A 27,554-nucleotide genomic window follows, 5' to 3' on the forward strand; every position below is an offset into this window, starting at 1 on the left:
CCACTCTTGTTAAAGATTTTTTTTCCATATAGGCCATCACGGAGTATTGAGTAGAGTTCCCTGTGCTATACAGTAGGTCCTTATTAGTTATCTGTTTTATATATAGTAGTATGCACACATCATATACATATATGTCAATTCCAATCTCCCAGTTTATCCCTCCCCCCCATCCCATTTAACTTTAATTAATTAAAATTTAAATAAGCCATGTGTGGATATTTAGTTTGCAGGATATTTGGTTTTGCAGGAGATAGCTTAGATGAAAAGAAGAATCTCATATCATTGTAAAGATTAGAATTGACACATATACACTACCATGTGTAAAATGGCTAGTGGAAGGTTGCTTTATAGCACAGGGAGCTTAGTTTGGAGCTCTGTGATAACTCGGAGGGGCAGAAGAGGGGAGGAGGGAGGGAAATTCAAGAGGAAGGGGAATACGTGTATACATACAGCTGACTCACTTCATTGTACAGCAGAAGAGACTAATACAGCATTGTAAAACAACTATACCTTAGTTAAAAAAGAGAGTCTCATCCCAGTACACGGTGTGTTCTTACACTCCCACCCACCTGCATACCCATTTTCCAGTGCTCTGGCAAGAAATACTTAGCTGAAATGTGTTTGATGGATATGGTATCTCATTAAATATTTTAGGTCTCATAGAATGTTTCCACTTATTCCCACCATTCACCAGGTGTGATGGAAATATTACACTTGTTATCCTAACTGGGCCAAGTAAAACTGATGGAGTCACTCAGTTTACCTTTAACATGTATTTTTCTTTGCAGGGCAAGGGGCGTCTTCGTCGAGGAAACTATCCATGTCCATCCTCTCCTGCTGTGGTTCGGTTGCCCTCCATGTCTGATGTCACGGAAGAGACCTTGACTAGTGAGGCGGCCCTGGATACTGACATCACAGAGCAGCAGCAGGCAGCTATGCAGCAGGAGGAGAGAGTCCTGACCGAGCAGATTGAGAATCTGCAGAAAGAAAAGTGAGTCGCCGGAAGGAGAGGGAGCAACCGTTACCTGTTTCCATTTCCTTCCTCCTGTACTCTTTATTCTTCCTTATTGTGAGTCAAGCTCTATATCAGGGTACAGGGGATGTGGAGATGACAAGGACATGCTGTCTGTACTCAGGTAGCAGTGCGAAAGTTGTCACCTCAGGGAAGGATGCTCATGACCTGGGAGATCTGAAACTGCTACAGTGGAGATTCTCGAAAGCTTGACTAGACAGGGTGTGTCAGTCTTAGCCCAGATTCCTAACAGGTCACCAGTCTTGGTGACAGATTTTTCTTATAAAGGAGGAATGAGGATTCCCAGGCTAAGATGATTCAGAACTCCATAAAGGAACATTATTATCTGAAGATGAGTATAACCATGGGGTCAGCAACTGGATGGTCAGGGTAAGGCAGCAACTGTTGGAGGTGCTGGGACACCAGGCAGGAAAATTGGTTGCAATTTGGGAGAGAGACAAATAAACTGCTTTGTGACCTCTGCCATTCCTGGAGCAAGGATGGTAACACTACTTCTTGGGTATAATGTGAACATCCCGTGGTTTTCTCTGAAGGTACTGTGTACTGGTTGACAGTGATGACTTAAGTTTTAAGGAGATTTTTGTTCCTGAGTTCCAGGATCCCAGGTGTGAGAGCTTGATTCATGAGAGATTATGACTCTTTTAAAGTACTTTTTGCTTGTCAGGATTGCTTCTAGAATTTGGATAAGCTGAAAAAGCAGCTAGGGCTCAACTGTGCTGAACATGATAAGGTAAAAATGGTCTACTTTGATGAGCAGATAGCTATTTGATACGAAAATGATCTGAAAGAGGAGCTAATTCAGCTTTGATGAAAATGGAATTGGAAGTATTGAAGGATGAATAGGAATTTGCCAGGAAGGTGAAAGTCCCAAAGGAAAATGTATGAGCATAGTCTCAGAGATGTGAATGTGCATTGCTTATGACAGTTGTCATTGCAGCAGTGAATTGTTGGCAAGACTATCCTTGCAAAGATTGTCCATGAATCTCAAGCCAGGTATCGGAGGTATTAAAGGATGAATAGTTTAAAGCTGGATAGAGTGGAAGAGAAGCTAAGAGGGCTCTGAAAAGGAGGAGAATTGATGAAAACGGAGTTAAACTTGAAAGGATTAAGGAGGCAGTGGACAGAGTGGAGGAGGGATCGACAACTCCAGGGTCTGCCCACTGGGGAAAATTGCCTAGAGTGGAGAAAAGGTTATTAGGAATTGCAGATACAAAGGAACTTTGGTGTTAGGGTATTAACATGAGCTTTTAACAAAGATATTGATTAAAATGAATCAGAGTGGTGTCAGGCAGTAGTGAGAAAGTAAGATTAGGAGCCAGGTACCAAAGACTTCAGGGAATGAGGAGGCATGGCTGAGAGGAGGTGAGTGATTGATAAGAAGGAGTAGAGAATAGTAGTCTTAAGTAGAGATGGCAAAGGTTTAAAAGGACAGAAGAGGTCAGTCTGTTTTATTTCATTTAGGAGATCTAGAGGTCTTTCCTTGGCCAAAGAAGGTGGAGGATAGAGTGTGTAGCAGCTAATAAAATTTTGTAGAAAATAGTTTAAGAGCTGGAAGGAATCCTAGAGACCATCTAGTTTAGTCTATTTGTTTTTGTGGATGAGAAAGTTAAGGTCCAGAAAGAGGAAAGTACTTTCCTGATGTATTATGATTGAGTTCAGAGTGAGTTTAGAATCCCAATCTCCTGATTAGCAGCCCAGAGTTCATTTTATCAAAGGATCTTACAGCTTTAGCGTCTTCCTCTGCCTCACCCTTAGCTCCATTATAGGTCCCAGCCTTTGCTGTCTTTAATCTTCACTGTGACTGTGACTTGTTGTTCATTCGCTAAGTCATGTTCAGCTCTTTGCGACCCCATGGACTGCAGCAAGCCAGGCTTCCCTATCCTTCACTATCTCCCTTGGTTTGCTCAAACATACGTCCATTGAGTCGGTGATGCCATCCAGCCATCCCATCCTCTGTCATCCCCTTCTCCTTCTGCCTTCAATCTTTCCTAGCATCAGGGTCTTTTCCAGTGAGTTGGCTCTTCGCATCAGGTATACAGGTCCTTATCACCACCCTGCAAGGGAACAGTAAGAAATGTGACTGTTTTTGCTACCTAAATTCCTGACATTCACAGACGGTCTGCTTTCCTGTTGGCTTCCTTCCATTTCTTATCAAATGATAATGATTTCTTGATTGTATCTTTCAGGGAAGAACTAACATTTGAGATGCTTGTCCTGGAACCACGTGCCTCTGATGATGAAACCCTTGAGTCTGAGGCCTCCATAGGAACTGCTGATAGCTCAGAAAATTTGAATATTGAGTCTGAAGGTGCCATCTCTGAGAAATCAGGTAAATGAACATGTTAGACCAAAGACTCCAGATTTGTTTTGCAGAGGAGGAATAAGGATTCCCAAGCAAAGACAGTCTCTTTCAAGAAGGCCCTTGACCTCACATGAAAAGATGACAAAGTCCTAAGGAGCTGAAATATACCAGTCCTCCTAAAGCGTCTGTATAAATTGTTCATCAGACCAAGCCTTCAGTGTAATATATTTCTTTTGTAATGTAGTGTTTCCTTGTATTTACCACAGAGAAAAGCCAGCAGTCATAGCTCATGTTATCTTACTGACTCATGACCCATTTTCTAAGGGCAGGTAGTGGGAGCCGTGCCCTGCTATGAGATGGGACCGGACCCAGGGAAGTCTTTAACTGTCTGACATGTCTCTGCGAGATGTGGTATTTACTACATATTCTGGCAGTGTTGTTTTTTTTTTTTCCAGTCTCAGTCCGTTCTCAGAACACACTCCATTACCTAGTTCCCAGAACTCAGATTGTGCAGTGGTCACGTCATCATCGACCAGGGCTCGCAGAGCGGCAGGGGCCACCCTAACCACACCCAAACCTTAGCCTAACTGCCTCCCCCTAACCTCCCAGCCCCCGGGTCCCTGGCCCTATTTCGCCTGACACGTTTTCATAATCCTCTCAGGCTCCGGGCCGGTGGCGCCGCCAGCCATGGGGCCCGATCATATAAGGAAAATACTGCGGCCTCATCCGGGGGCTGCATCGTGGACCCGGGGGCGCCCTGTCCCCTACGCCACTCGCTACACCCAACCCTGCAAACCTCCCTGCCCCGCTTCGCGCGCCAGGATCTCTGGCAGTGTTTTAAATGATGGGGATGTTTGTAGGCCTCTTCTAATGGCGTGGTCCCACTCCAGCTTCCTCAGGGTTGATTCTGAAACGATATGGATGGTGTAGAGATGGGTGATGAACTCTTCTTAAATTGTGACTGTGCCCAAAGCAGGTCACCCTGGACCTTCCAGATCTTAGCCCACCCACTTTCACATGTGAGCAGTGACACCTCTTCATCACACAATGATTTGCTTCAGAGAGAACTGTCATTTACAACTTTGGTCTCTTTCTTGCATTAGAGAGAAGCTTAGCCCTTATCTCTGCGAAGGCAGCTGGCAAGTCTGAACCTTCAAGCAAGTTGCGGAAGCAGCTCAAAAAGCAGCAAGACTCACTGGATTCAGTGGACTCTTCAGTCTCTTCTTTATGTTCATCTGGCACTGCATCTTCTCATGGGACCAGAAGACGATTTCAGATTTATTCCAAATCTCCTTTCTACCGAGCTTCCTCAGCTGGTGAGGCCCTCGGGATGGAAGGGCAATCCGGCCAGACCAAATCCCTAGAAGACAAGCCTCAGTTCATCAGCAGAGGAACCTTCAACCCTGAAAAGGGAAAACAAAAATTAAAGAATGTGAAAAACTCACCTCAGAAAACCAAAGAGACCCCAGAGGGGATAGTTGTGTCTGGCCGCAGGAAAACTGTGGACCCAGACTGCAGCTCGGCCCAACAGCTCGCTCTCTTTGGGAATAATGAGTTTATGGTCTGAACTGGCAGATGTGTGTCCCTTATGGCTACAGAGTGGTGAACACACCTCATCTCGGGGCTTCATCACCTGGTCCACAGTACCCACCCTGATTGTGGTCCTGCCTCTTGCCCGAGCGTACAACCAAGACCTTGTGTGCTGCGTCCCGGGCGGGCCTCCTGCCTAAGCGGAAAGTCGTCTTTGAAGCCTGCCAGGGATGGTGCCAGCTGTGCCTTGGCTGCTCTATCCGACTGGAGGTTTCGCTGAACAGAGCGCCCAGGGCCTTGGGGTTTGGGTCAGCTGAGGAGGTCTTTGTGTTGCCTCTCCCTCCCTTTTTCCCTTCCCAGAGGTGAGCGTGGAACTGGGGGGACATTGCGGGCTAGAGGGACCCACTGATTTCTAACATTTGAAGAAAACATATAAACCTTTCTTAACCATGAAAGCAAAATCCTTTGGGTTTATTTTGGGATCATTAGGAGCTGGTATAGAATATAATTTTCTTCCAAGGATTTGTAAGCAAAAAGCCTAAGCCCTCTATTTTAAGATTTTTGAGAAACACTCCATGTTATATTCTGGGGAAAGTTAAAAAAAAGCAGTTGTCTCCATCAAGCCATCAGAGCATGTTTGAGACCTCTGTGGTTATCCAATGAAGAAGAGAAGACCTGTTTTGTTTTTCAACGATGTTTGATGTCATAATAATCAATGCTGGTTTAACCCCTGGTTAGTTCCTGCCAAATGGATTGCATGGGCCGAAGTTTCAATAGCCATACTGTTCTTATATCCCCTTATCCTAGAATCAGGTTCCTCTAATATTTTTTAAATGTCCCAGAGACATGGTGATCCCTAAACAGGAGGGTTTCATTCTAATTTATCTAGGCCTTTCTCTTTGTATAGATTAAACTGAAGACCATATATGAACCTGTTTATCTGCTGGTGGATTTCCACCATGAGCTCACACAAATGATGTGACCACTTAATCACTTCTCCCCAGGCAGTCACACATAGCACTGCATGAGTAAACGTTACAGAAAGCTGCCAAAAAAGAAAAAAAGAAAAGTTTTTAATATGACCCATCTAGCTTTTATCTTTTTTCCTCAGACCATCAGTATTAAATAGATTTTAAAAAATCAAGGACTACTTGAAGCTATTTTTGTTAATATTCTGGTTATTGAAGTTTACTGTAAATATATATATGTATAGTGTGCATATTTCTTTTTAACTTTATGCTTCCTTCCTCCCCATAGAATTTCTTCCCACAGATTAAGGGCCATTGGATGTGGTGGTGAGAGCCAGATATCCCTGGGTTGAGGGAAAAGTCAAACCATTTTCCTCACCACTGGGTGTCTCCATGACCTGAGTTATAAAAGCATTTTAAGCTTCTTAGTGTTTGTGGGATTAGAAGTCTGTTTTTGCTATTTATAATATATGGGAAATGAAACATGATGCCCTGTTTAAGATAAATATGTGAAAATGTTTCTTTTTTAAAGTTACTAAATGCATCTTGTCTAACTGCCACATGCACTGTTCTAAAAAAGAGCCTTTACCATCTGTAACCTGAATTTTGGTTATTCTTCCTTTTCATACTTCTTTGAGATGAAGTTATAGAAACCTGAGGACTTTCATTAATAAGGCAGAGTCTCTCCTGTTACACAACAGTGACCCTCATGCCACTGCCTCTTGTGGCTGCTGTCGAGCCCCAGAGGCCAGACACAAATATCATCCCGAGTGGCAGCTCCAGGAAGCAGGCGGCTTTCCTCTCCCTGGTGGGGTTCAGAAATGACCTCGGGAAAAGGAGTCTTTGTCAGTTTCCAGAATGATGATGGTTAGTAACTAAACATGTTTGATTTTATAGCCTGCAAACATCTGCCACCTTGTTCATGCTGCCTTGAGGAGTAATAAAGGTAAATAAAGTCTGTTAAAATCTGAATTTCAGAGAATCTCCTAGAGCAGAACCCAGCCCCTCAGCATGGTTGTGTCTGCATGGGTACCCCAGTCCCTGTGCCAGGCACAGTCTCTCCCATTATTCTTGGGAAGGTGGTTTTCAGCCAGTGTTGAGTACTCCTTTCCACTTGTTCCAGGACATTACAAAAAAAAAAAAAAAAAGCGATTACCCCTGTTGAGTAGTTTTCTTTGGCTTAGAGGAATGGCCTGGGAAACACATCTTGGCATACGGTCTCCCTTCTAAATCTTTATGGAGTTTTTGTTTTGTTGCTGTTTTGCAAAATAAGTTTTTGGCAGTTAAAAAAAATAAATAAATAAACTACTCATATAGGTCACTTTATAGGAACCAGGTGATGGATGTTAAGAGACTTTATAATTTTTTCTCAGGGACCTAAAACCTGAATTTGGATAACATTAAATAAATATTTGTTTTTCAGTTGCTAGATTTGTGGATTTCTAGTCATTTAACAAGCTGTCAGAATGGAGGGGTGGGGAAAGGGAGATGCATGGAATGCTAAGAATGGAGAGCAAAGGCGGGACCCTCCCTTTGAAGGAAAGCATGCTGCTGTTCTCTAGAATAATGGGCATTGTTGGCCTGAAAAAGATGAAGCCATAACACTTAACAGCTGTCGGAACCAAGTGCTGTCTCTCCTCTCCTCTCATCTTAACCAGTTATCTCTGTGGTTCATGTTACATTACCACAAGCCAATGCTGCATTACAATCACTTATAATTAAGATATTTAACATCTGTATGTGTCAAATGTGTGCTTTCTATTTGCTTCTCCTTTGCTCATTTTCTTTGATCTCAAATGCCTCAAAGGAATCCCATGTGTGGCAGCACAGAGGCAGCCCCTGATTTGGAGCCCATACTCTAAAATGCAGAGCATTCTCTTCTTACCACACCTTCTCAGCCCCAGATACAGCCTGGAGTTTTAATTCTCCCCATGAAAGCCAACATATCCCTTATCATGGAAAATGTAATGGAAGCAGAAAAGTATAATTGTAGGGTCAAAGTGTGTATACACAAAATGAAGTAAATACAGAAAGGATTCAGGAAGGTGACTTGCTTCATTTGTAATGCACTGTGTACTTCCTGCCATTTTAATTATTGTGCCACTCTGGATTTCTGTGAACACAAAGAAGATAACAGCCCAGTATGAGCCTTGTGGAGGCAGAGGGACCTGAATTCAGAGGATGCGATATAAGCGCCCTCCCTTGTCATGGGAGTTAGTGGAGACTTCTGTCTTCCATCACAGTAGGGTTGTTTTCACTGTCAAAGATGGAGGATCCCAGAAGCATGCAGAAAATAGGAGCTCCAGCAAGGTTCTGCAGGCCCACTTCAGTGCCTGTGGGCCACATTTTTCTTGTTTAAACTCTTAACTGAGGAATGTGTACCTTTCACAAGCACTTTGGTGAACAAGAGAGAAGAAAATATTCTCAGGATGTGTTCAAAGCTCAGAGAATTTTAAGAAGGAAACACTCCAGCTGGCTTTCCTTATTCTCTTCTCTCTCATTTTACCCGCTCTTGGTCATTCTGTGTGGACCAACACAGCATCATTCGGTGCTGACAGATATGTTTGTCTACCCATAATTGTGGGACAGCTCCCCATAATTCTGTGACAGTTGGCACTGTCCCCCAATACCATGTTAGCCTTGGTAGTAAAGTTCCTTGGTGGCTGTGGGAGTCTTTCTCAGGGCTTCCCTGATGGATCACATGGTAAACAATCTGCCTGCAATGTGGGAAACCTGGGTTCGATCCCTGGGTTGGGAAGATGCCCTGGAGAAGGGAATGGCAGCTCACTCCAGTATTGTTGCCTGGAGAATTCTACGGACAGAGGGTACAGTCCATGAGGTCGCAAAGAGTCAGACACGACTGAGTGACTAACACTTTCACTTTGCTATCTTTCTATGCCCCTAAAATACTGTTTACCCACTTTTCTCTGGAACTGCTCCCACGTCTTATCTGGTGGTAAAGGGCAAAATAGTGACTACGGAGGTGGATCTATTAGGGCTTGTTGGTCTCTTAGTTGAAACTGTTGTCAAAAAAGCCCCACTGAGGGGTCCATCACCTTGCTTTCCATCCATACTGAATGCCTATTTATCATCCCTCTTAGGTCATGTAAAAGTTGCACCTTTGGAACCAAGTAATTGTATTTACTAAGGGAAAGGTGTGGACTACAGATAAGTATTATATTAATGAATTTAAAGTAATTTATATAAATATACTGAGTGTAAATTTATAAGAGACTATCTATTGTAAAAGGACATAGCCTGTGAAATATAATATCATTTTACTGTTTAATAGAATAATTCTATACAAAGAATGATTTGTCTCACCCACAGAACTGATTACATTCCTGATGCAATCAACAGGCACTTTGTAATTTCCTTTTTTTTTTTTTTTTTGGCAGGGGGTGGGGCTGGGGCCATCAGTTGTATAAAGTGCAGTTTGTGCCACTCAAAATACACACTGTATGGCTACACAGGAGCAGCTTGACGGACAGGTCACTCCATGGACCATTAAAGAACAAAGCTTCCAGAAGCAGCAATACGTGTGGTTTGTTTTCTGACCATCCTGGCTCCCACCCCAACTCACTCCAGCCTGAACCCAAGGAATAGCAATGATTTTTGATAAAGTTCTCGTGTTTTGTTTTTTTTTTAAGCAAAGGACTGAGCCCCAATTGATAAAATACAGAGATGGTAATTATTGGAAACTTAATTTAGCTCAAGTGGAGGTGAGATTTCAAGTTGTCAGTTTTCCATAAATGCTAAGTTGTCAAGACTTCATTTAATCAATTTAGAGATGGGGTGCAGGGAAGAAAATAAATCTACATTGAGGATCTTCAGCAAAAAGGCATAGCTGCTAGTAAAGGGCCCTGGTGTGTCCTTTTTTGTTCTGCCCCTGCACTTGCATGACTTGGGCAAGGTCATTTGTCTTCAGTCTGGAATGTGTTCCCTCCCCCAGGTTTTCTCTGGGTAACTCCTACTGACTCTGAGGTCATAGTGTAAAAGGCATTTCTACTTGGAAATTTCCTGTTCCCCGTCGAACTGGCTTAGATGTCTTGTGTTCTCAATAGCGGCCAGTGTTTGTGACATCAAAAAACTGACGTTAGCTTCCCAAGGCAAGACGGGAACCTATCTTCTGACTCTTCGATCCTCAGCACCTAACAAAAGGTGCCCACACTTACAATTTGGATGAGAGAGTTGAATGTGATCAGGGGTTCTCAAATACCAAACCAAATCTGAAGTGAAATTGAAAAAAAAAAAAAAATTGTGATCAATTTATCCCTAATGTCAAATTTATTCCACTTAAAAATTCTGAGATCATCCTTTCCATTTTTTTTTACATTGTTTACATCTACAGTTTGCATTGTCTACATGATAACATAATAAGAGTAGTGGATTGTTTAAGGTTTCCTCAGTTGGCTAAATTGGAGAAGGCAACGGCAACCCACTCCAGTACTCGTGCCTGGAAAATCCCATGGACGGAAGAGCCTGGTAGGCTGCAGTCCATGGGGTCGCGAAGAGGCGGATACGACTGAGTGACTTCACTTTTGCTTTTATGCATTGGAGAAGGAAATGGCAACGCACTCCAGTGTTCTTGCCTGGATTATCCCAGGGACAGCGGAGCCTGGTGGGCTGCCGTCTATGGGGTCACACAGAGTCAGACACGACTGAAGCGACTTAGCAGCAGCAGCAGCAATTGGCTAAATAAAACATAGTAATGCCATTTTTGAAAGTTCCCCTTGTGATAACTAAATCTACAACAGACCTTTCCAATTATGAAGAAAGAGCAGAAAGTTGTAAGGAGACACAGATCAGAGCTTTTGCTTGTTAAATAATTGTTCTTTCTCCTAAATTGGATAACAGTACAGCATCTTAGAGCCAGGGACATAACCATGAACATGGATGAGACACCTGTAACATCTATTGGATCTTGTGAGGCATAGACTCCAACAAGCATGTCACTTCCCAGTTCTGTGGGGCCATTTATCCCTCATTTGACAAGTGTTGACTGAGCACTCTGGTTGGTTGGGGTATACTGGTGACCAAAGCCCTTGCACCCTATGGAGTTTGCATCCTAGTGAGGAAAACCAGTGGTGTCCACCAGATGGAGACTAGTCATCCACAATATCTGGGTCCCACTGTCAGTTTTTATTAATCTGAATGGTTGCTTCTTGGCAACTTGTGAGTCTTTCTCTGCCCTTCCTACATCTAAATACTCCCTTAAAGGTAGAAGTAGAGTGTCTCACAAATCTGAAAACTGCAGTTGAAAAGAAAGGCCCAGATAGGCCCACACAAGCCTACCTCTGTGTGCTTCATAGCCAAAGACGTTTCTGGCACCGAGGGCAGAAAAGAGTTTTCGTAGTATACCCTCCCCTAGCACTGGCCCTAAAGACTTTGGGGTAGAGCTGTTACCCATCTGAGTTTCAGTAGGGCCAATTTACAGCAAAAGGTTGAGTAAATCCTAGGATCAACTGAGAGCTGTATTAGGATTACAGAAGCCGCTCAGTGTATTTTAGATGCGAAGGACTTGAGATAGGAATTAGGGGCTTAATGTAAACATTGGAAGAAGTGGGGAAGCAGGTCAGAGAAAGCTCCCACTGAAGGTCAAGAAAGCCAGCAGTTCTGAATCTTTTAAAGCTCCTGCAACTCTCAGGAAGGTTGCTGTGAAATTGTCTTCCCACACATTTGGCTGTGACTGCGTCCAGAGATTAATGGCTTCTCATTTCCTTTACAAGTCTCACGTGAGTGCCTGTCTTCTACTAACAAACCATAGGGGAAGGGGATCCTGACAGATGAACTGACTGGCATCTTTGCAATGATGATAAGACCTTAAGAAGGGCCATGGGGCGGGGTGAGGGGGTGGATGCTGGGTTGGCTGCAGATAATTAAGTTTATCTACAACACCACACTTAGGGCAGGAAGCAAAGAAGAACTAAAGAGCCTCTTGATGAAAGTGAAAGAAGAGAGTGAAAAAGTTGGCTTAAAACTCAACATTCAGAAAACTAAGATCGGGGGCGGTCCTAAGATGGTGGGGGAATAGGACGGGAGACGCCTTTCTCCCCCACAGATTCAATGAAAGATCATTTGAACGCTGAGCAAATACCACAAAACAACTTTTGAACACTGGCAGAGGACACCAGGCACCCAGAAAGACAGCCCATTTTCTTCTAAAGGAGGTAGGACAAAATATAAAAAGAGAAAAAGAGAGACAAAAGAGTTAGGAACGGAGACCTGACCCGGGGAGGGAGTCATAAAAGAGAAGTTTCCAAACACCAGGAAACCCTCTTACCGGCGAGTCTGTAGGGAGTTTTGGAATCTCAGAGGGCAACATAACCAGGAGGAGAAAATAAATAAAACCCACAGATTACATGCCTAACTGCAACTCCCAGTGGAGAAGTAGCCCAAACACTGGTGTCCACCACCAGCAAGCGGGAGCTGAACAGGGAAGCAGGGGCTGCATTGCTTAGGGTAAAGCACCAGGCTTGAATACCCTGAGGGCAATCTGAGGGAGCTAACGTGAGATAGCAACCCAAACCATGGGATAGCCAGAGAGAGAGAGAAAAAAAAAACAAAACAGAAAACTTAGCGGTGAAAAGCTCTAACCTAAGCCACTGCTGGGCCGCTCACAGAACAAAGGACTGAGCAAATACCAGAGGAGAGCTAGCCAACCGCGGACTGGCCCATCCTTCACTGGAGGCACGGAGACAGGTGGGCGACAGCCAGAGCCGGAAGGCAAGGGGCAAACTCGGCCCCAGAGACGACATCCTCTACCAAACTGCGAGCAGGCTCCCAGTTGCTAACCAAGTCTTCCTGGGATCCTGGACGGTTGACATCCACCAGGAGGGTCGCAGCCAGAGACCAGCGCCCCAGAAGAGACACACGGCACACCTGAGATGGTGCTCCCACTGTGCACCCAGGAAACCGAGTGGCTGGGACGGGGGAGGTGATAAGACGCACCACCCACCTGGGGAGTGTGCGCTCACCAAGCACCTGGTCCCTGAGCTGGTCGGACCTGGGAAGGGCACAAAACGCAGGCCCGACTGAGTCTGTGTCTTTGTGGCGTACCCGAGAACCCGAACCTGAGCGGCTTAGCCCTGGGAAGTGCACGCAACCCAGGGCCCACCATAGACAGTTTCCCTGCAGAGCAATCTGGAGCCTGAGCAGTGTAGACTGGGAAAGCACACATGCTGTGAGCGGGGCAAACCCAGTGTGGCCCAGCCACTGCGAGCACTCCCCACACACGCCAGTGACATTTGTTTCCAATGTTCCTCCCTCCCTGCAGCACAATTGAATGAGTGAGCCTAACTAAATGACCACCTTCGCCCCCTTGTGTCAGGGCAGAAGTAAGATACTGAAGAGACTTGCAAACAGAGGAAGCCAAAATAAACAAAGAGGGAACTGCTTTGGAAGTGACAGGTGCAACAGATTAAAACCCTGTAGTTAGCATTGGCTACATTGGAAGGGACCTATAGTATATAGACCTATAGACCTTGAGAAGTATAAGCTGTTTCAAGGAACTATCTGAAACTGAGATGACCCCATACTGCCCCCAAGAGCTCCAGAGAAATTCCTAGATATATTTGACTATTATCATTTTTTAATTTAAAAATTTTTTAAGTTCTTTATTAGTCCTTTAATTTTCATTTTTGAAACCTACTATTACCTTGCAAAAAAAAAAAAAAGACCCTGTTTTTAAAGCAAACTTCATATATTTTTAAAATAACGTTTGCAATTTTTTTTTAATATTGTATTTTTGAGAGTCTAACCTCTACTCTAGATTTTTAATCTTTGCTTTTTGGTATTTGTTATCATTTCTGTACCTTTAAGAATCCAATCTTCAGTACCCATTTTTACTTAGGAGTGTGATTACTGGCTTGATTGCTCTCTCCCCTTTTGACTCTGCTTTTTCTCCCCCAGATCACCTCTATCTCCTCCCTCCCCCTTCTCTTCTGTACTTAACTCTGAATCTCTTTGGGTATTCTGGGCTGTGGAGAACACTTAGGGAACTGATTACTGGCTAGATTGGTCTCTCTCCTTTTGACTCCCCCTCCTCTCCTCCTGGTCACCTCTATCTCCTTCCTCCCTCTTCTCTTCTCTATGGAACTCCGTGAACTTCTCTGAGTGTTCCAGACTGTGGAGAGCAAATAGGGAATTGATTACTGACTAGATTACTCTCCCCCCTTTTGATTCCCCCTCTTCTCCTCCTGGTCACCTCTATCTCCTTCCTCCCTCTTCTCTTCTCCTTGTAACTCTGTGACCCTCTCTGGGTGTCCCCCACTGTGGAGAATCTTTTCACCATTAACCTAGATGTTTTATCATCGGTGCTGTATGGATGGAGAAGTCTTGAGGCTACTGTAAGAATAAGTCTGGAAGCCAGAGGCAGGAGGCTTAAGTCCAGAACTTGAGAACACCAGAAAACTCCTGACTCCAGGGAACATTAATCAACAAGAGCTCATCCAAAAACCTCTGTACCTACACTGAAACCAAGCTCCACCCAAGAGCCAACAAGTTTCAGAGCAAGACATACCAAACTAGTTCTCCAGCAACGCAGGAACATAACCCTGAGCACAAAAATACAGGTGGCCAAAAGTCACACCAAACCCATAGGACCCTCAAAACTCACTGCTGGACACTTCATTGCACACCAGAGAGGAGATCCAGCTCCACCCACCAGAACACAGACTCAAGCTTCCCTAACCAGGAAACCTTGACAAGCCACTCGTCCAACCCTACCCACAGGGAGGAACCTCCACAATGAAGAGGAACCACAAACTTCCAGCATACAAAAAGGCCACCCCAAACACAGCAACCTAAACAAGATGAAAAGGCAGAGAAATATTCAGCAGGTAAAGGAGCATGATAAAAGCCCAAATAAACCAAACCAAACCAAACCAAACCAAAGAGGAGGAGATAGGGAGTCTACCTGAAAAAGAATTCAGAAAAATGATAGTAAAAATGATCCAAAATCTTGGAAACAAAATGTAGTTACAGATAAATAGTCTGGAGACAAGGATTGAGAAGATGCAAGAAAAGTTTAACAAGGACCTAGAAGAAATAAAATAGAGTCAATAATGAATAATGCAATAACTGATATCAAAAGCACTCTGGAGAGAACCAACAGTAGAATAAATGAGGCAGAAGATAGGATAAATGAGGTGGAAGATAGAATGGTGGAAATAAATGAAGCACAGAGGAAAAAAAAAGAATGAAAAGAAATGAGGACAACCTCAGATACCTCTGGGACAATGTTAAATGCCCCAACATTCGAATCATAGGAGTCCCAGAAGAAAACAAAAAGAAAGGCCTTGAGAAAATACTTGAGGAGATAATAGTTGAAAACTTCCCTAAAATGGGGAAGGAAATAGCCACCCAAGTCCAAGAAACCCAGAGAGTTCCAAACAGGATAAACCCAAGGCGAAACACCCCAAGACACATATTAATCAAATTGACAAAGGTCAAACACAAAGAACAAGTATTAAAAGCAGCAAGGGAAAAACAACAAATAACTCACCAGGGGATTCCCATAAGGATAACAGCTGATCTTTCAATAGAAACTCTTCAAGCCAGAAGGGAATGGCAGGCCATACTTAAAGTGATCAAAGAGAAAAACCTACAACCCAGATTATTGTACCCAGCAAGGATCTCATTCAAATATGAAGGAGAAATCAAAAGCTTTACAGACAAGCAAAAGCTCAGAGAATTCAGCACCACCAAACCAGCTCTTCAACAAATGCTAAAGGATCTTGTCTAGACAGAAAACACAGAAAAGTTTATAAATTTGAACCCAAAACAAGAAAGTAAATAGCAATAGGATCATACTTATCAATAATTACCTTAAATGTAAATGGGTTGAATGCCTCAACCAAAAGACAAAGACTGGCTGAATGGATACAAAAACAAGACCCCTATATATGCTGTCTACAAGAGACCCACCTCAAACCTAGGGACACATACAGACTGAAAGTGAAAGGCTGGAAAAAAATATTTCACATAAACAGAGACCAAAAGAAAGCAGGAGTCGCAATACTCATATCAGATAAAATAGACTTTAAAATAAAGGCTGTGAAAAGAGACAAAGAAGGACACTACATAATGATCAATGGATCAATCCAAGAAGAAGATATAACAATTATAAATATATATGCACCCAACATAGGAGCACTGCAATATGTAAGGCAAATGCTAATGAGTATGAAAGGGGAAATTAACAATAATGCAATAATAGTGGGAGACTTTAATACCCCACTCACACCTATGGATAGATCAACTAAACAGAAAATTAACAAGGGAACACAAACTTTAAATGACACAATGAACCAGCTGGACCTAATTGATATCTATAGGACATTTCATCCCAAAACAATCAATTTCACCTTTTTCTCAAGTGCACACGGAACCTTCTCCAGAATAGATCACATCCTGGGCCATAAATCTAGCCTTGGTAAATTTAAAAAAATTGAAATCATTCCAGTCATCTTTTCTGACCACAATGCAGTAATTAGTTCTCAATTACAGGAAAAAAAATTAAAAATTCAAACATATGGAGGCTAAAAAACATGCTTCTGAATAACCAACAAATCATAGAAGAAAGCAAAAAAGAAATCAAAGCATGCATAGGAACGAAAATGAAAACACAACAACCCTAAACCTATGGGACACTGTAAAAGCAGTGCTAAGGGGAAGGTTCATAGCAATACAGGCTTACCTCAAGAAACAAGAAAAAAGTCAAATAAATAACCTAACTCTACACCTAAAGCAACTAGAGAAGGAAGAAATGAAGAACCCCAGGGTTAGTAGAAAGAAAGAAATCTTAAAAATTAGGGCAGAAATAAATGCAAAAGAAACAAAAAGAGACCATAGAAAAAATCAACAAAGCTAAAAGCTGGTTTTTTGAAAAGATAAACAAAATTGACAAACGTTAGCCAGACTCATTAAGAAACAAAGGGAGAAGAACCAAATCAAAATTAGAAATGAAAATGAAGAGATCACGACAGACAACACTGAAATACAAAGGATCATAAGAGACTACTACCAGCAGCTCTATGCCAATAAAATGGACAACTTGGAAGAAATGGACAAACTCTTAGAAAAGTATAATTTTCCAAAACTGAACCAGGAAGAAATAGAAGATCTTAACAGACCCATCACAAGCATGGAAATCGAAACTGTAATCAGAAATCTTCCAGCAAACAAAAGCCCAGGACCAGATGGCTTCACAGCTGAATTCTACCAAAAATTTAGAGAAGAGCTAACACCTATCTTACTGAAACTCTTCCAGAAAATTGCAGAAGGTAAACTTCCAAACTCATTCTATGAAGCCACCATCACCCTAATACCAAAACCAGACAAACATACCACAAAAAAAGAAAACTACAGGCCAATATCACTGATGAACATAGATGCAAAAATCCTTAACAAAATTCTATCAAACAGAATCCAACAACATATTAAAAAGATCATACATCATGACCAAGTGGGCTTTATCCCAGGAATTCAAGGATTCTTTAATATCCGCAAATCAATCAATGTAATACACCACGTTAACAAATTGAAAGATAAAAACCATATGATTATCTCAATAGATGCAGAAAAAACCTTTAACAAAATTCAACATCCATTTATGATAAAAACTCTCCAGAAAGCAGGAATAGAAGGAACATGCCTCAACATAATAAAAGCTATATATGACAAACCCACAGCAAACATTATCCTCAATGGTGAAAAATCGAAAGCATTTCCCCTAAAGTCAGGAACAAGATAAGGGTGCCCACTCTCACCACCACTATTCAACATAGTTTTGGAAGTTTTGGCCACATCAATCAGAGCGGAAAAAGAAATAAAAGGAATCCAGATAGGAAAAGAAGAAGTAAAACTCTCACTGTTTGCAGATGACATGATCCTCTACATAGAAAACCCTAAAGACTCTACCAGAAAATTACTAGAGCTAATCAATGAATATAGTAAAGTTGCAGGATATAAAATTAACACACAGAAATCCCTTGCATTCCTATACACTAACAATGAGAAAACAGAGAAATTAAGAAAACAATACCATTCACCATTGCAACAATAAGAATAAAATACTTAGGAGTATATCTACCTAAAGAAACAAAAGACCTATATATAGAAAACTATAAAACACTGATGAAAGAAATCAAATAGGACACAAATAGATGAGAAATATACCGTGTTCATGGATTGGAAGAATCAATATTGTCAAAATGGCTATTCTACCCAAAGCAATCTATAGATTCAATGCAATCCCTATCAAGCTACCAATGGTATTCTTCACAGAACTAAAACAAATAATTTCACAATTTGTATGGAAAAACAAAAAAACCTCGAATAGCCAAAGCAATCTTGAGAAAGAAGAATGGAACTGGAGGAATCAACCTGCCTGACTTCAGACTATACTACAAAGCCACAGTCATCAAGACAGTATGGTACTGGCACAAAGACAGAAATATAGATCAATGGAACAGAATAGAAAGCCCAGAGATAAATCCACGAACCTATGGACACCTTATCTTCTACAAAGAAGGCAAGAATATACAATGGAAAAAAGACAACCTCTTTAACAAGTGGTGCTGGGAAAACTGGTCAACACTTGTAAAAGAATAAAACTAGAACACTTTCTAACACCATACACAAAAATAAACTCAAAATGGATTAAAGATCTAAATGTAAGACCAGAAACAATAAAACTCCTAGAGGAGAACATAGGCAAAACACTCTCCAACATAAATCACAGCAAGATCCTCTATGACCCACCTCCCAGAATATTGGAAATAAAAGCAAAAATAAACAAATGGGACCTAATGAATTTAAAGCTTTTGCACAACAAAGGAAACTATAAGCAAGATGAAAAGACAGCCTTCAGAATGGGAGAAAATAATAGCAAACAAAGCAAAAGACAAAGGATTAATCTCAAAAATATACAAGCAACTCCTGAAGCTCAATTCCATAAAAATAAATGACCCAGTCAAAAAATGGGCCAAAGAACTAAACAGACATTTCTCCAAAGAAGACATACAGATGGCTAACAAACACATGAAAAGATGCTCAACATCACTCACTATCAGAGAAATGCAAATCAAAACCACAATGACATACCATTACGCCAGTCAGGATGGCTGCTATCCAAAAGTCTACAAGCAATAAATGCTGGAGAGGGTGTGGAGAAAAGGGAACCCTATTACGCTGTTGGTGGAAATGCAAACTAGTACAGCCACTATGGAGAACAGTGTGGAGATTCCTTTAAAAACTGGAAATAAAACTGCCATATGACCCAGCAATCCCACTTCTGGGCATACACACCGAATGTGTACCCCAATGTTCATCGCAGCACTGTTTATAATAGCCAGGACATGGAAGCAACCTAGATGCCCATCAGCAGATGAATGGATAAGAAAACTGTGGTACCTATACACCATGGAATATTACTCAGCCATTAAAAAGAATACATTTGAATCAGTTCTAATGAAATGGATGAAACTGGAGCCCATTTTACAGAGTGAAGTAAGCCAGAAAGATAAACACCAATACAGTATACTAACACATATATACAGAATTTAGAAAGATGGTAAGGATAACCCTATATGCAAGACAGAAAAAGAGACACAGATGTATAGAACAGACTTTTGGACTCTATGGGAGAAGGCGAGGGTGGGATGATCTGAGAGAATAGCATTGAAACATGTATATTATCAAGTGTGAAACAGACCGCCAGTCCAGGTTGGATGCATGAGACAAGTGCTTGGGGCTGCTGCACTGGGAAGACCCAGAGGGATAGGATGGGGAGGGAGGTGGGAGGGGGGTTCAGGATGGGGAACACATGTAAATCCATGGCAGATTCATGTCAATGTATGGCAAAAACCACTACAATATTGTAAAGTAATTAGCCTCCAACTAATAAAAATAAATGGGAAAAAAAGTACTTTTTTCCTAGGTCTTCTGGACCTGCCTTTGAAAAGGAAGAGGTTTGTCTGAACTTCATCTTTCCATAAGGAATTAAGAAGTGATGGAGAGTCCCCTCCAAAAAGAGTGCCTGTGGCTGCAATGTTGAGTTGCACGGTGCTCACCTTTATTTTCAGGGAGGTGATGAAGGATGGGGAAGAGAAAGATGGGGAGAAGCTGTAGGGTGCTGGGATGCCATCTGGAGAGAAGCTGGGTTGCTGAATCCTCCAGGAGATCTTTCACTGGATTTGAATTCGTGGCACCTGGACTCTGACTCAGAGTGGCAACCAGATGGATGGAACTCAATCCTGTGTTCACACCATCAGTGTCCTCAAAGGGAGAACCTTGGCCACATTTATTGTCCTGTTTTTGTTTTTTCACTTTTTTTTTTTTAGGTCTAACAATAAAGTGCAAAAATCTTAAGTGCATGGTGCAATTAATTTTTAATGAGTGAATAAGTTTGCAAAACCACCACCCTGATCAAAATGAAGAACATTTTTAGCATACCTTGGGCCCCTTACCAATCAACCCGCCCCCCCACCCAAAGGTAACCTCTATTCTAACTTCTACAACCATTACTTAGTCTTGCCTGTTCTTAAACTTTATATAATCAGAACTGGTGCCTGGATGGTTTTGTTTGTGTCTGAAATAGATCCATGTTGTCACACAATATTGATGGTTCACTCCTTTTTATTGCTGTTTTATAAGGCTTCCCTGGTGGCACAGATGGTAAAGAATTTGCCTGCAATGCAGGAGATGCGGGTTTAATCCCTGGGTTGGGAAGATTCCCTGGAGAAGGGGATGGCTACCCACTCCAGTATCCTTGCCTGGAGAATTCCATGGACAGATGAGCCTGGTGGGCTACAGTTCATGGGGTCTCAAACAGTCAGACATGAATAAATATGTATGTACCACAATTTATTAGTCCATGCTACTGTCGTTGTACAGTTTGGGGCTATTATGAAAAACGCTGCTTCAAACATTCTTTTGGTGGACATTTCTGACAGGTACACATATCCATGAGTGCAATTGCCGAATCAAAGTGTAGCCAGATTTTTAGCTTCAGTAGATTATTTCCCAAAGTGGTTGCACTCATTTTATTTCTACTTCAACTAGTTTTTGAACATGTCACAAAGGAGCTTCTCCATTGGAGTATTCCCTATGGTCTTGCGGAAAAAGAGGAGCTCAACACGTTCAGAAGTGATAAACCTCAAAGACGGGAGGAGCAGGAGCAATTTCCCAAACCTGGACAGGAGAGAAGACACCATCAGTGTGATTATCAGCTTCAGAGCTTGAGTCCTGGGCACAGCACCATTCCAGGAGAGGCAGAGGGGATGGAGAAGAGAGATAAGAGGTGCCCAGGGCAAGTAAGGAGGAAGTTCGAGGAAAGGCCCCATTCACTTATCCCGGACCCACTGTGACCTTCCTCCAGTGTTTAGTTAAGGAGTGTGATGAAAATAGTGAAAAAATATTGTTTATGATGTGTAAAAATTATAAAGTAAGAAGCTATTTATATTAATATTATGTGAATATATTATTAATAATCATATAATTATTATAATCACATGATCATTAATACCACATATATTTGAATAAGAAAATAAATTCCTGGAAATTCCCTGGTAGTCCAGTGATTAAGATTCAGGGCTTTCACTCATGGGGCCTGGGTTTGATCCATGGTTGGGGAACTAAGATCCCCACAAGCCACATGGTGTGGGGAGAAACAAGGATATAAATTCTCTGTAAGCCACCTAGGATGATAAGAGTAACCATTAGTGAAAATGTTCTGAAATCAAAAATTTTTGTGGTTTGATATACTCATCCAGAAAAAAAAGTCATTATAGTTTTTAAATGAGAACCATTTGCCAAGGCAAGGGTTCCCAGCGCAGAGAAGCTAGATGGTGAAGTCCTGAGAGGCAGATGGGGGCATTATGCTGACCTTCCTTGGGTGGGAGGTCTAACAGCCGGGGTCATTGCCCAGGGTCAGGGAGGCCACATCCAAGTGGGACAGCTCCAGGTTCAGCTTCCACCAGGAGGTCTGTGGGAAGCCTCCCTTACCTCCCAATGACCTACTGAAATTGCTTTGCGGTACCAAGGTCTGCTTCTCTTGTGAGAGCCAAGTGGGTGGCACTGAGCCGTCGTATACCCCCATCATGCTTCTGCTGGTGCTGGGGCGAGCCGGACAGTCCCAGAGCACTGGCTCCTGTCCCACCATCCCCACAGCCCCAGTCTCAGCCAGTAGCCATTGTCCTCCAAACACAGCCAGGGCCGGGCTAGGATCCATGCCTGTGGCTTACGCTAGTGCATCCCTATCTGCACCTGCAACAGATCTCTTCATGTTCCCTGAAAACTCTTCCTCCCGACTTTCCTTTTTGTGTCTTCTACCTCTTTCCCCAAAGAGCTCCTCTTCCCTTGTTCCTTATCCACTCAAATACCAGCTCTGAGCCATCCCAACTCCCAGAGACTCCCACATCTGTCACTGCCTTTCCATTCCCACAAACAGACCTTCAAGGACTCCCTGGATGACAGCAGGGTCATCCTGTTGGCTGCTCTGTACTCACCATCACGCCTCTGTGTGAAGCCCAGCTCTGTGGAAAACATTGTCCTGCTCAATGATCTGTAGTGGCTCCTCTCTGCCTGCCAAACCAGATTTGGCCTCTGGCTGCCCTTCACAGTCCTGAGCAGGCTGGTGCCAGAGAGCCGTGCTGGTTTAGACCCCTACCCTCTCCCTGGTGGCAATCAGCTTTGCCTTCCAAACTGGTTTCTGACCTAAGAATATATGTATATTTGCTTCTTTCCCTCTCCCTTTGTGGGCTTCCCTGGTGGCTTAGACGGTAAAGAATCTGTCTGCAATGCAGGAGGCCGAGGTTTGATCCCTGGGTTGAGAAGATCCCCTGGAGAAGGGATTAGGTACCCACTTCAGTCATGGACAGAGAAGCCTGGTGAGCTACAGTCCATGGAGTCACAAAGAGTCGGACACGACTGAGTGACTAACACTTAATACTCTCCCTCTGTAAATGATCATTTCTCTCCTTGTAGAGCTTCTCCTTCCTCAATACCGGCACTGCCTCCACAAATCCCTCTCAGCAGTGCTTTGCGATCTGCCTCCCAGTGGGTCTCTGTCTCCCTCAGATGCACGCAGCCCTCAGTACCCGCGGGGCTGGCCCTCAACTTCAGCATGGCCACTGCGCCGGGCATCCCCTGGAAGCAGTGAGTTTGCCTTAAGCTTTTCGGTCCCGACTCCCGGGCCTGGTGCTGTGCCCGGCACACAGTAGGTGTCAGCCATGTGCTGGTTGTACTGAGATCCCTGTCCCATCTAATGAGTGCAGCCCTGAGACAGTAGCAGAAAGGTGGGCAGGGGGGTAGAGAGCTGAAGGGACAGATGGGCAGGGAGGCAGGTGCTCAGGTCACCTCACAGGCTGGCTGGGGTGGTGGGCCTTGCTGTGTTGGCTGAGCATCACCTGAGACTGGTCCTGCAAGGCCTCCACATGCTCAGGATCCTTCAGGCCGCGCGTTTCTGGAAAGAAGCAGCAGCTGTGAGCTTCCCTCCCAGGCTCCACACCCGCCTCACCATCAGCCAGGGCCTAGGATGGGGGAGCCCAGCCCTGCAGCCCTCCCCTCCTGCTCGCAGGGAAGAAGTCTACACACATTCAGGTCTATGAGGGGTGATGGAGGGAAAGTGAGAGGCAGAAGGAAGTCACCAAAACTCCCTGCCTTCATCCCCACCCGCTCTCCTCTAAGACTTGGACAGAGACCTGGTTTGAAGAGGACCAGGGCCTTCATGCAGGCGAACTCCGTGGGGTCCACCGCAAGTGCCCGGAACCGTGAAATGGTTTCCTGCAGGATTCGAGTCTCCGCACTGGCCAGCACCAGCCGGCCCTGAGAGCTGCCGCCAGCAGAGGCCTCGGGCAGGGCCAGCAGCGGGCAATTGTCCAGAGGCAGAGACCACTGGATGGCTCCAAGGAGGAAGAGTTCACTCCATGCCTCTTCCAGCAGGATCACCTGTGCCCAGAGAGTCGGGGTGAGGGCAAGTGTGATGACCAATACACAGCTCCTCTGGCTCAGCCTGGAACCTCTGCCACGTTCTCAGCTGTCTTAGGACAGGAGGGGCTGGTCCCAGGTACCCAGAACATTCTGACCTCTCCTTGACATCAGCCAGGGGCCCGGAGCTCTGGGACTTGACACCATCCAGCCCAGGTGCCTCAGCTCGAAGACACTCTCTGGGCTCCATTGAAAGGTAGAGGTGGAGCACAGGCAAATCCTGGAACCGTGAGAAGCTGGGCAGCTCAGGGACACTCGCCACCGGCATCCCAAGTTGACCATACTCAGCAGACTCAGTCGCTTCTGAGCTGCTTCATCCAAACCACCGGCTAAGGACTGACACTCTCAGCATGCCTCTCCTCCTGGATGTCCTGACAGGTCCCTTGCTCGTGAGAAGCCCAGAGGGGTGAAGAGGCTGGGCTGAAACTCAAGCCCAGAAGTCAGAGGCATTTGTGTTCCAAGGGAGCCCAGATTTGCCCACTGATGCTGCTCACAGTGTGCAGATCAGCCTGTGACGCAGAGAGACAGAGCATCTCTAGGCCCTGAGGGTTTGCCTAGGAGGAAAGAAGACCCAGAGGGGCATAGACACTGCCTTCTAATGTCTGGTCCCTGTGCGTCCCTGGCCATCAGTGTCCCCTAGGTGACGACCCCAACTGCCACATCCCAGAGATATGTGCCCATGACCATCGCTGACTCCGAGGCACGGGTGTCTCCAGCCTTCACCATCCCCAAGCTGCGTGCCCTTCCAATCATCACCTACACAAGGAGGTGTGCGCCCCCAGCCTGGCTGACTTGCAAGCCCCCTGACGAGTATACCTGATCCCGGAAGGGCAGGTTGGAGAACACCGGCAGGTTCTTGGCCCACTTGACGGCCATGAAGAGCAGGCGAGCCGACGTCTCATGGATGCTGTCCAGGGCACACGGGGAGGAGGAGGAGTATGGGGACGAGGGGAACTCGGGGTCATTGCCAGTGACATCGATATTCTCGTCGGCTGTCGGAGGAGAGGTTTTGCCTCAGCCCCTGTTCCGAGGCAGGCAGAAGTGGCTTTTCAGGGGCCTAGGTGTGGGACCTGGAGCTCAGCCGTCAGCCTGCTTACCATCCTCGGGCTCCAGCTTAGTGCAGGTTTCGGCCGTTATCAGGCTGGCCATGAAGTGGTGGTGCCCCGGAGGTGTGAGGGCCCGGGGTCCCAGGACTCTGGCTGCAGACACAGGTGTGGGGCCCCGAGAGCTGGGCCCTCCGAGGGCCGGGGGGGTCGCCAGGGGCTCCAGCCGGGGCTCCGTTTCTGACTCCACGCTGTCCATTCGGACCTGGGCTGTGCTCCGCGGCTGGCGCTCATTCTGCACGGCTGGGGAAGTGGGAAGGGTCAGGAGACCCCAGGGGTCATGCACCCCCTGTCTCTTCTGCCACGCCTCTCCGGGATGGGGTTCTTGACTCACCGTCCTGGTTCATGCCCGCCTGCAAGCACTTCTTCAGCCGGCAGGCCTGGCACTGGTTGCGGTGGGCCTTGTCCACCGGGCACATCCCTGCCCCCACCTGGCACCTGTGGGTGGAGAGGAGCCCCAGGGAGTCAGGGTCCTGCCCGGGCTCTGGGCCGTGGGTTTCAGACACCTTGGCTGCAGCCCTTCTCCCCTGAGCATCCTCCATTCCCTCCCTCCCAGGAACATCCAGTGGCCGGCGGGGCTCCTTTAGATGAGGGGGGACTCCTCTGGGGTGGGGTGCCCCCTCTCTCACCTGTAAATGAGCCTTCGCCTCACGCTCCTTTTGAAGAAGCCGCTGCAGCCGTTGCATGCGTAGATGCCGTAGTGCTTCCCGCTGCTGCTGTCCCCACACACGCGGCACTGGAGCGAGGGGCCCACACCTGAGGGCAAGCCAGGGCTGGGTGGGGGCTGCGCTGGGCCCGTCACACGCCACTTCCCCTTCCTCAGGGACCCCTCCACCCTCCTTCCCTCACCATCCTCAGGTTCCTGTCCACCCACATTCAGGCACACCCGTTGTCTCTCCCAGCTGGAAAACGTGTCCCTTGTCACACCCCCTCCCCGCTTCTCCATGGCCAATTCTCAACAAGTTTCACTCTCTGCTCCACTTCCCGGTCCCTTTCTCTGCAGGTGGGCTCAGGCTCCATCACGCACAAGCTCATTCTTGACACCGCCACTCGGGATCTCTGCTCCCGACCTTTGAGGGCCCTCCTCTCTCCTTTCTTCTCCCATCTGATCAGCTATACTCTCTGACCCCCACGTTTCTGGGATTCTGGGTTTCCTGACAGGTTCCCTTACACTTGCCTATAGCCCTGGGGGCTTGGCCTGAGTTGCTCTGGCTCCTATCATGGTCCCTGCAAACCTGTGACCCACACTCCACTCCCCAAGTGTCTACATCTACCTTGAGAAAAACCATACCTGTCGGCTCCTCCCCCAGGCCCCACCTGCCTGGAGACTCCTTCCTGGAGGTGGACACGGCCGCCGGCACCGCTGCAGCCACGTTGGAGCTCATGGGCGCTGTCGGCCTGGTCCTGGCAGGTCCCAGGGCAGCCTCTGCCTGCCTAAGGGAAGCCTCAGGATTTCTGAGCTGGACCCAGCCCCTGCCTCCCTCTCGGAAACTCTGTCTCTTTCTCTCCCCCTTGCCTCTCCTCTCTGTGCTCCTGCCGCCTGTCCCCTCTGTCTAAACTCAGGAGCTGCCCCAACTTCCCGTCACAGCAGCAGCTCTGGCTCGGGGAGATTTCTCCCAGGGCAGTGCTGGACACAGCTTATGATCCTCTTAATCTTTACTGTCTCCACAGGGGATCAATCGGCCACACCTGCAGCATTACCAAGGTGCCCCTGGGAGCCAGTCAGTCCTGCTGCCGCTGCACCAGCTCCCAGCTGCCCAGTGTCTCTGGGTTCCTCGAGTTCTGTGCGCCCAAGCTGTTCCAATTGTTACGGGAGGTGTGGACTCCACTTACCCCAGGACAAGAGGGTCTGGGGACAGGTGTGTGTAGCTCCACACACAGGTGGTCACTGCTGGTCCTGGATAAATCCAGCCTTCTGCTCCAGTGCTTCTCACCTAATCCCTTGATAAGAGACTGCTTAGGGCCCAGAATTTGAGGGTCTGGGCACCCCTGGAGGGCTAGCAGCCCCAGGATGCCCCTACAACTCCCATCACAGGTAGAAATGGGTTAGATGTAGGGTCTGAGGCCAGCCTGCAGGCAGTAGGCACTGGGCCCAATGTGGAGGGTCTCCTGCAAGACTGGAGGGGGCAAGGACACAGCCCCTGCACCTGCCTACCCTGACTTGCCCTCACAGTCCCAGGTCAGTGGGTCCTTCACCTTCCCCAGACTCAGCCTTCCCAGCTCGAGCCCAGGGGTGGTTCTGAGGTGGGGGATGGCCCCTGGACGGAGGGTGGAGACAGCCAAGATAGATCCAAGTTCAAATCCCTGCTCTTCACAGCCAGCCAAGCCTCCCTGAGCAATGATTTAACCTGTCTGAGCTTCAGTCTCCTGGAAAAAGGGGTGACAAGAGTACCTGCCTCGTAGAACAGCTGGGGAAGCTAATTAAGATGATTCTCCAAGTGTTCTGGGGCCTGGTTCTTAGTAGGAGCATAATAAATGATAGGGGGCTTTCATGGCGGCTTAGGGGTAAGGAATCCTGCCAATGCAGGAGATGCGGGTGCAATCCCTGGGTCGGGAACATTCCCTTGGAGAAAGAAATGGCTACCCACTCCAGTATTCTTGCCTGGGAAATCCCATGGACAGAGGAG

At 45.7% G+C, this 27,554-nt stretch overlaps 2 protein-coding genes and 2 non-coding genes across 14 annotated transcripts in view; 1 reads left to right on the plus strand and 3 right to left on the minus strand.

Annotated features, from left to right (window-relative positions):
• Positions 1-7,262, plus strand: part of MYO9A (myosin IXA) — a 238,126-nt gene extending 230,864 nt beyond the window's left edge. For all 11 annotated transcript variants that reach the window (XM_043919707.1, XM_043919713.1, XM_043919708.1 and 8 more), the window contains 3 exons: positions 789-991; positions 3,220-3,362; positions 4,439-7,262. In XM_043919707.1, the coding sequence (XP_043775642.1) occupies positions 789-991; positions 3,220-3,362; positions 4,439-4,902 (810 nt within the window). In that variant the 3' untranslated portion in view covers positions 4,903-7,262. The remainder of the gene's footprint in view (positions 1-788; positions 992-3,219; positions 3,363-4,438) is intronic.
• Positions 3,788-3,870, minus strand: LOC122706031. Its single transcript, XR_006344286.1, has one exon.
• Positions 3,946-4,088, minus strand: LOC122706043. The gene has a single exon (XR_006344297.1).
• Positions 7,263-20,687: 13,425 nt separating the features above from the next.
• NR2E3 (nuclear receptor subfamily 2 group E member 3) lies at positions 20,688-26,355 on the minus strand. Its single transcript, XM_043920954.1, has 8 exons — positions 26,219-26,355; positions 25,557-25,683; positions 25,262-25,365; positions 24,922-25,170; positions 24,641-24,816; positions 23,539-23,785; positions 23,195-23,300; positions 20,688-21,028 (listed from the first exon to the last, which is right to left on the minus strand). The coding sequence occupies exons 1-8, from the start codon at positions 26,310-26,312 to the stop codon at positions 20,896-20,898; spliced, it is 1,236 nt and encodes a 411-aa protein (XP_043776889.1). The 5' UTR covers positions 26,313-26,355; the 3' UTR covers positions 20,688-20,895.
• Positions 26,356-27,554: the final 1,199 nt, after the last annotated feature.

Source organism: Cervus elaphus, chromosome 12 (genome assembly GCF_910594005.1).
Source record: "Cervus elaphus chromosome 12, mCerEla1.1, whole genome shotgun sequence".
Taxonomy (NCBI): domain Eukaryota; kingdom Metazoa; phylum Chordata; class Mammalia; order Artiodactyla; family Cervidae; genus Cervus; species Cervus elaphus.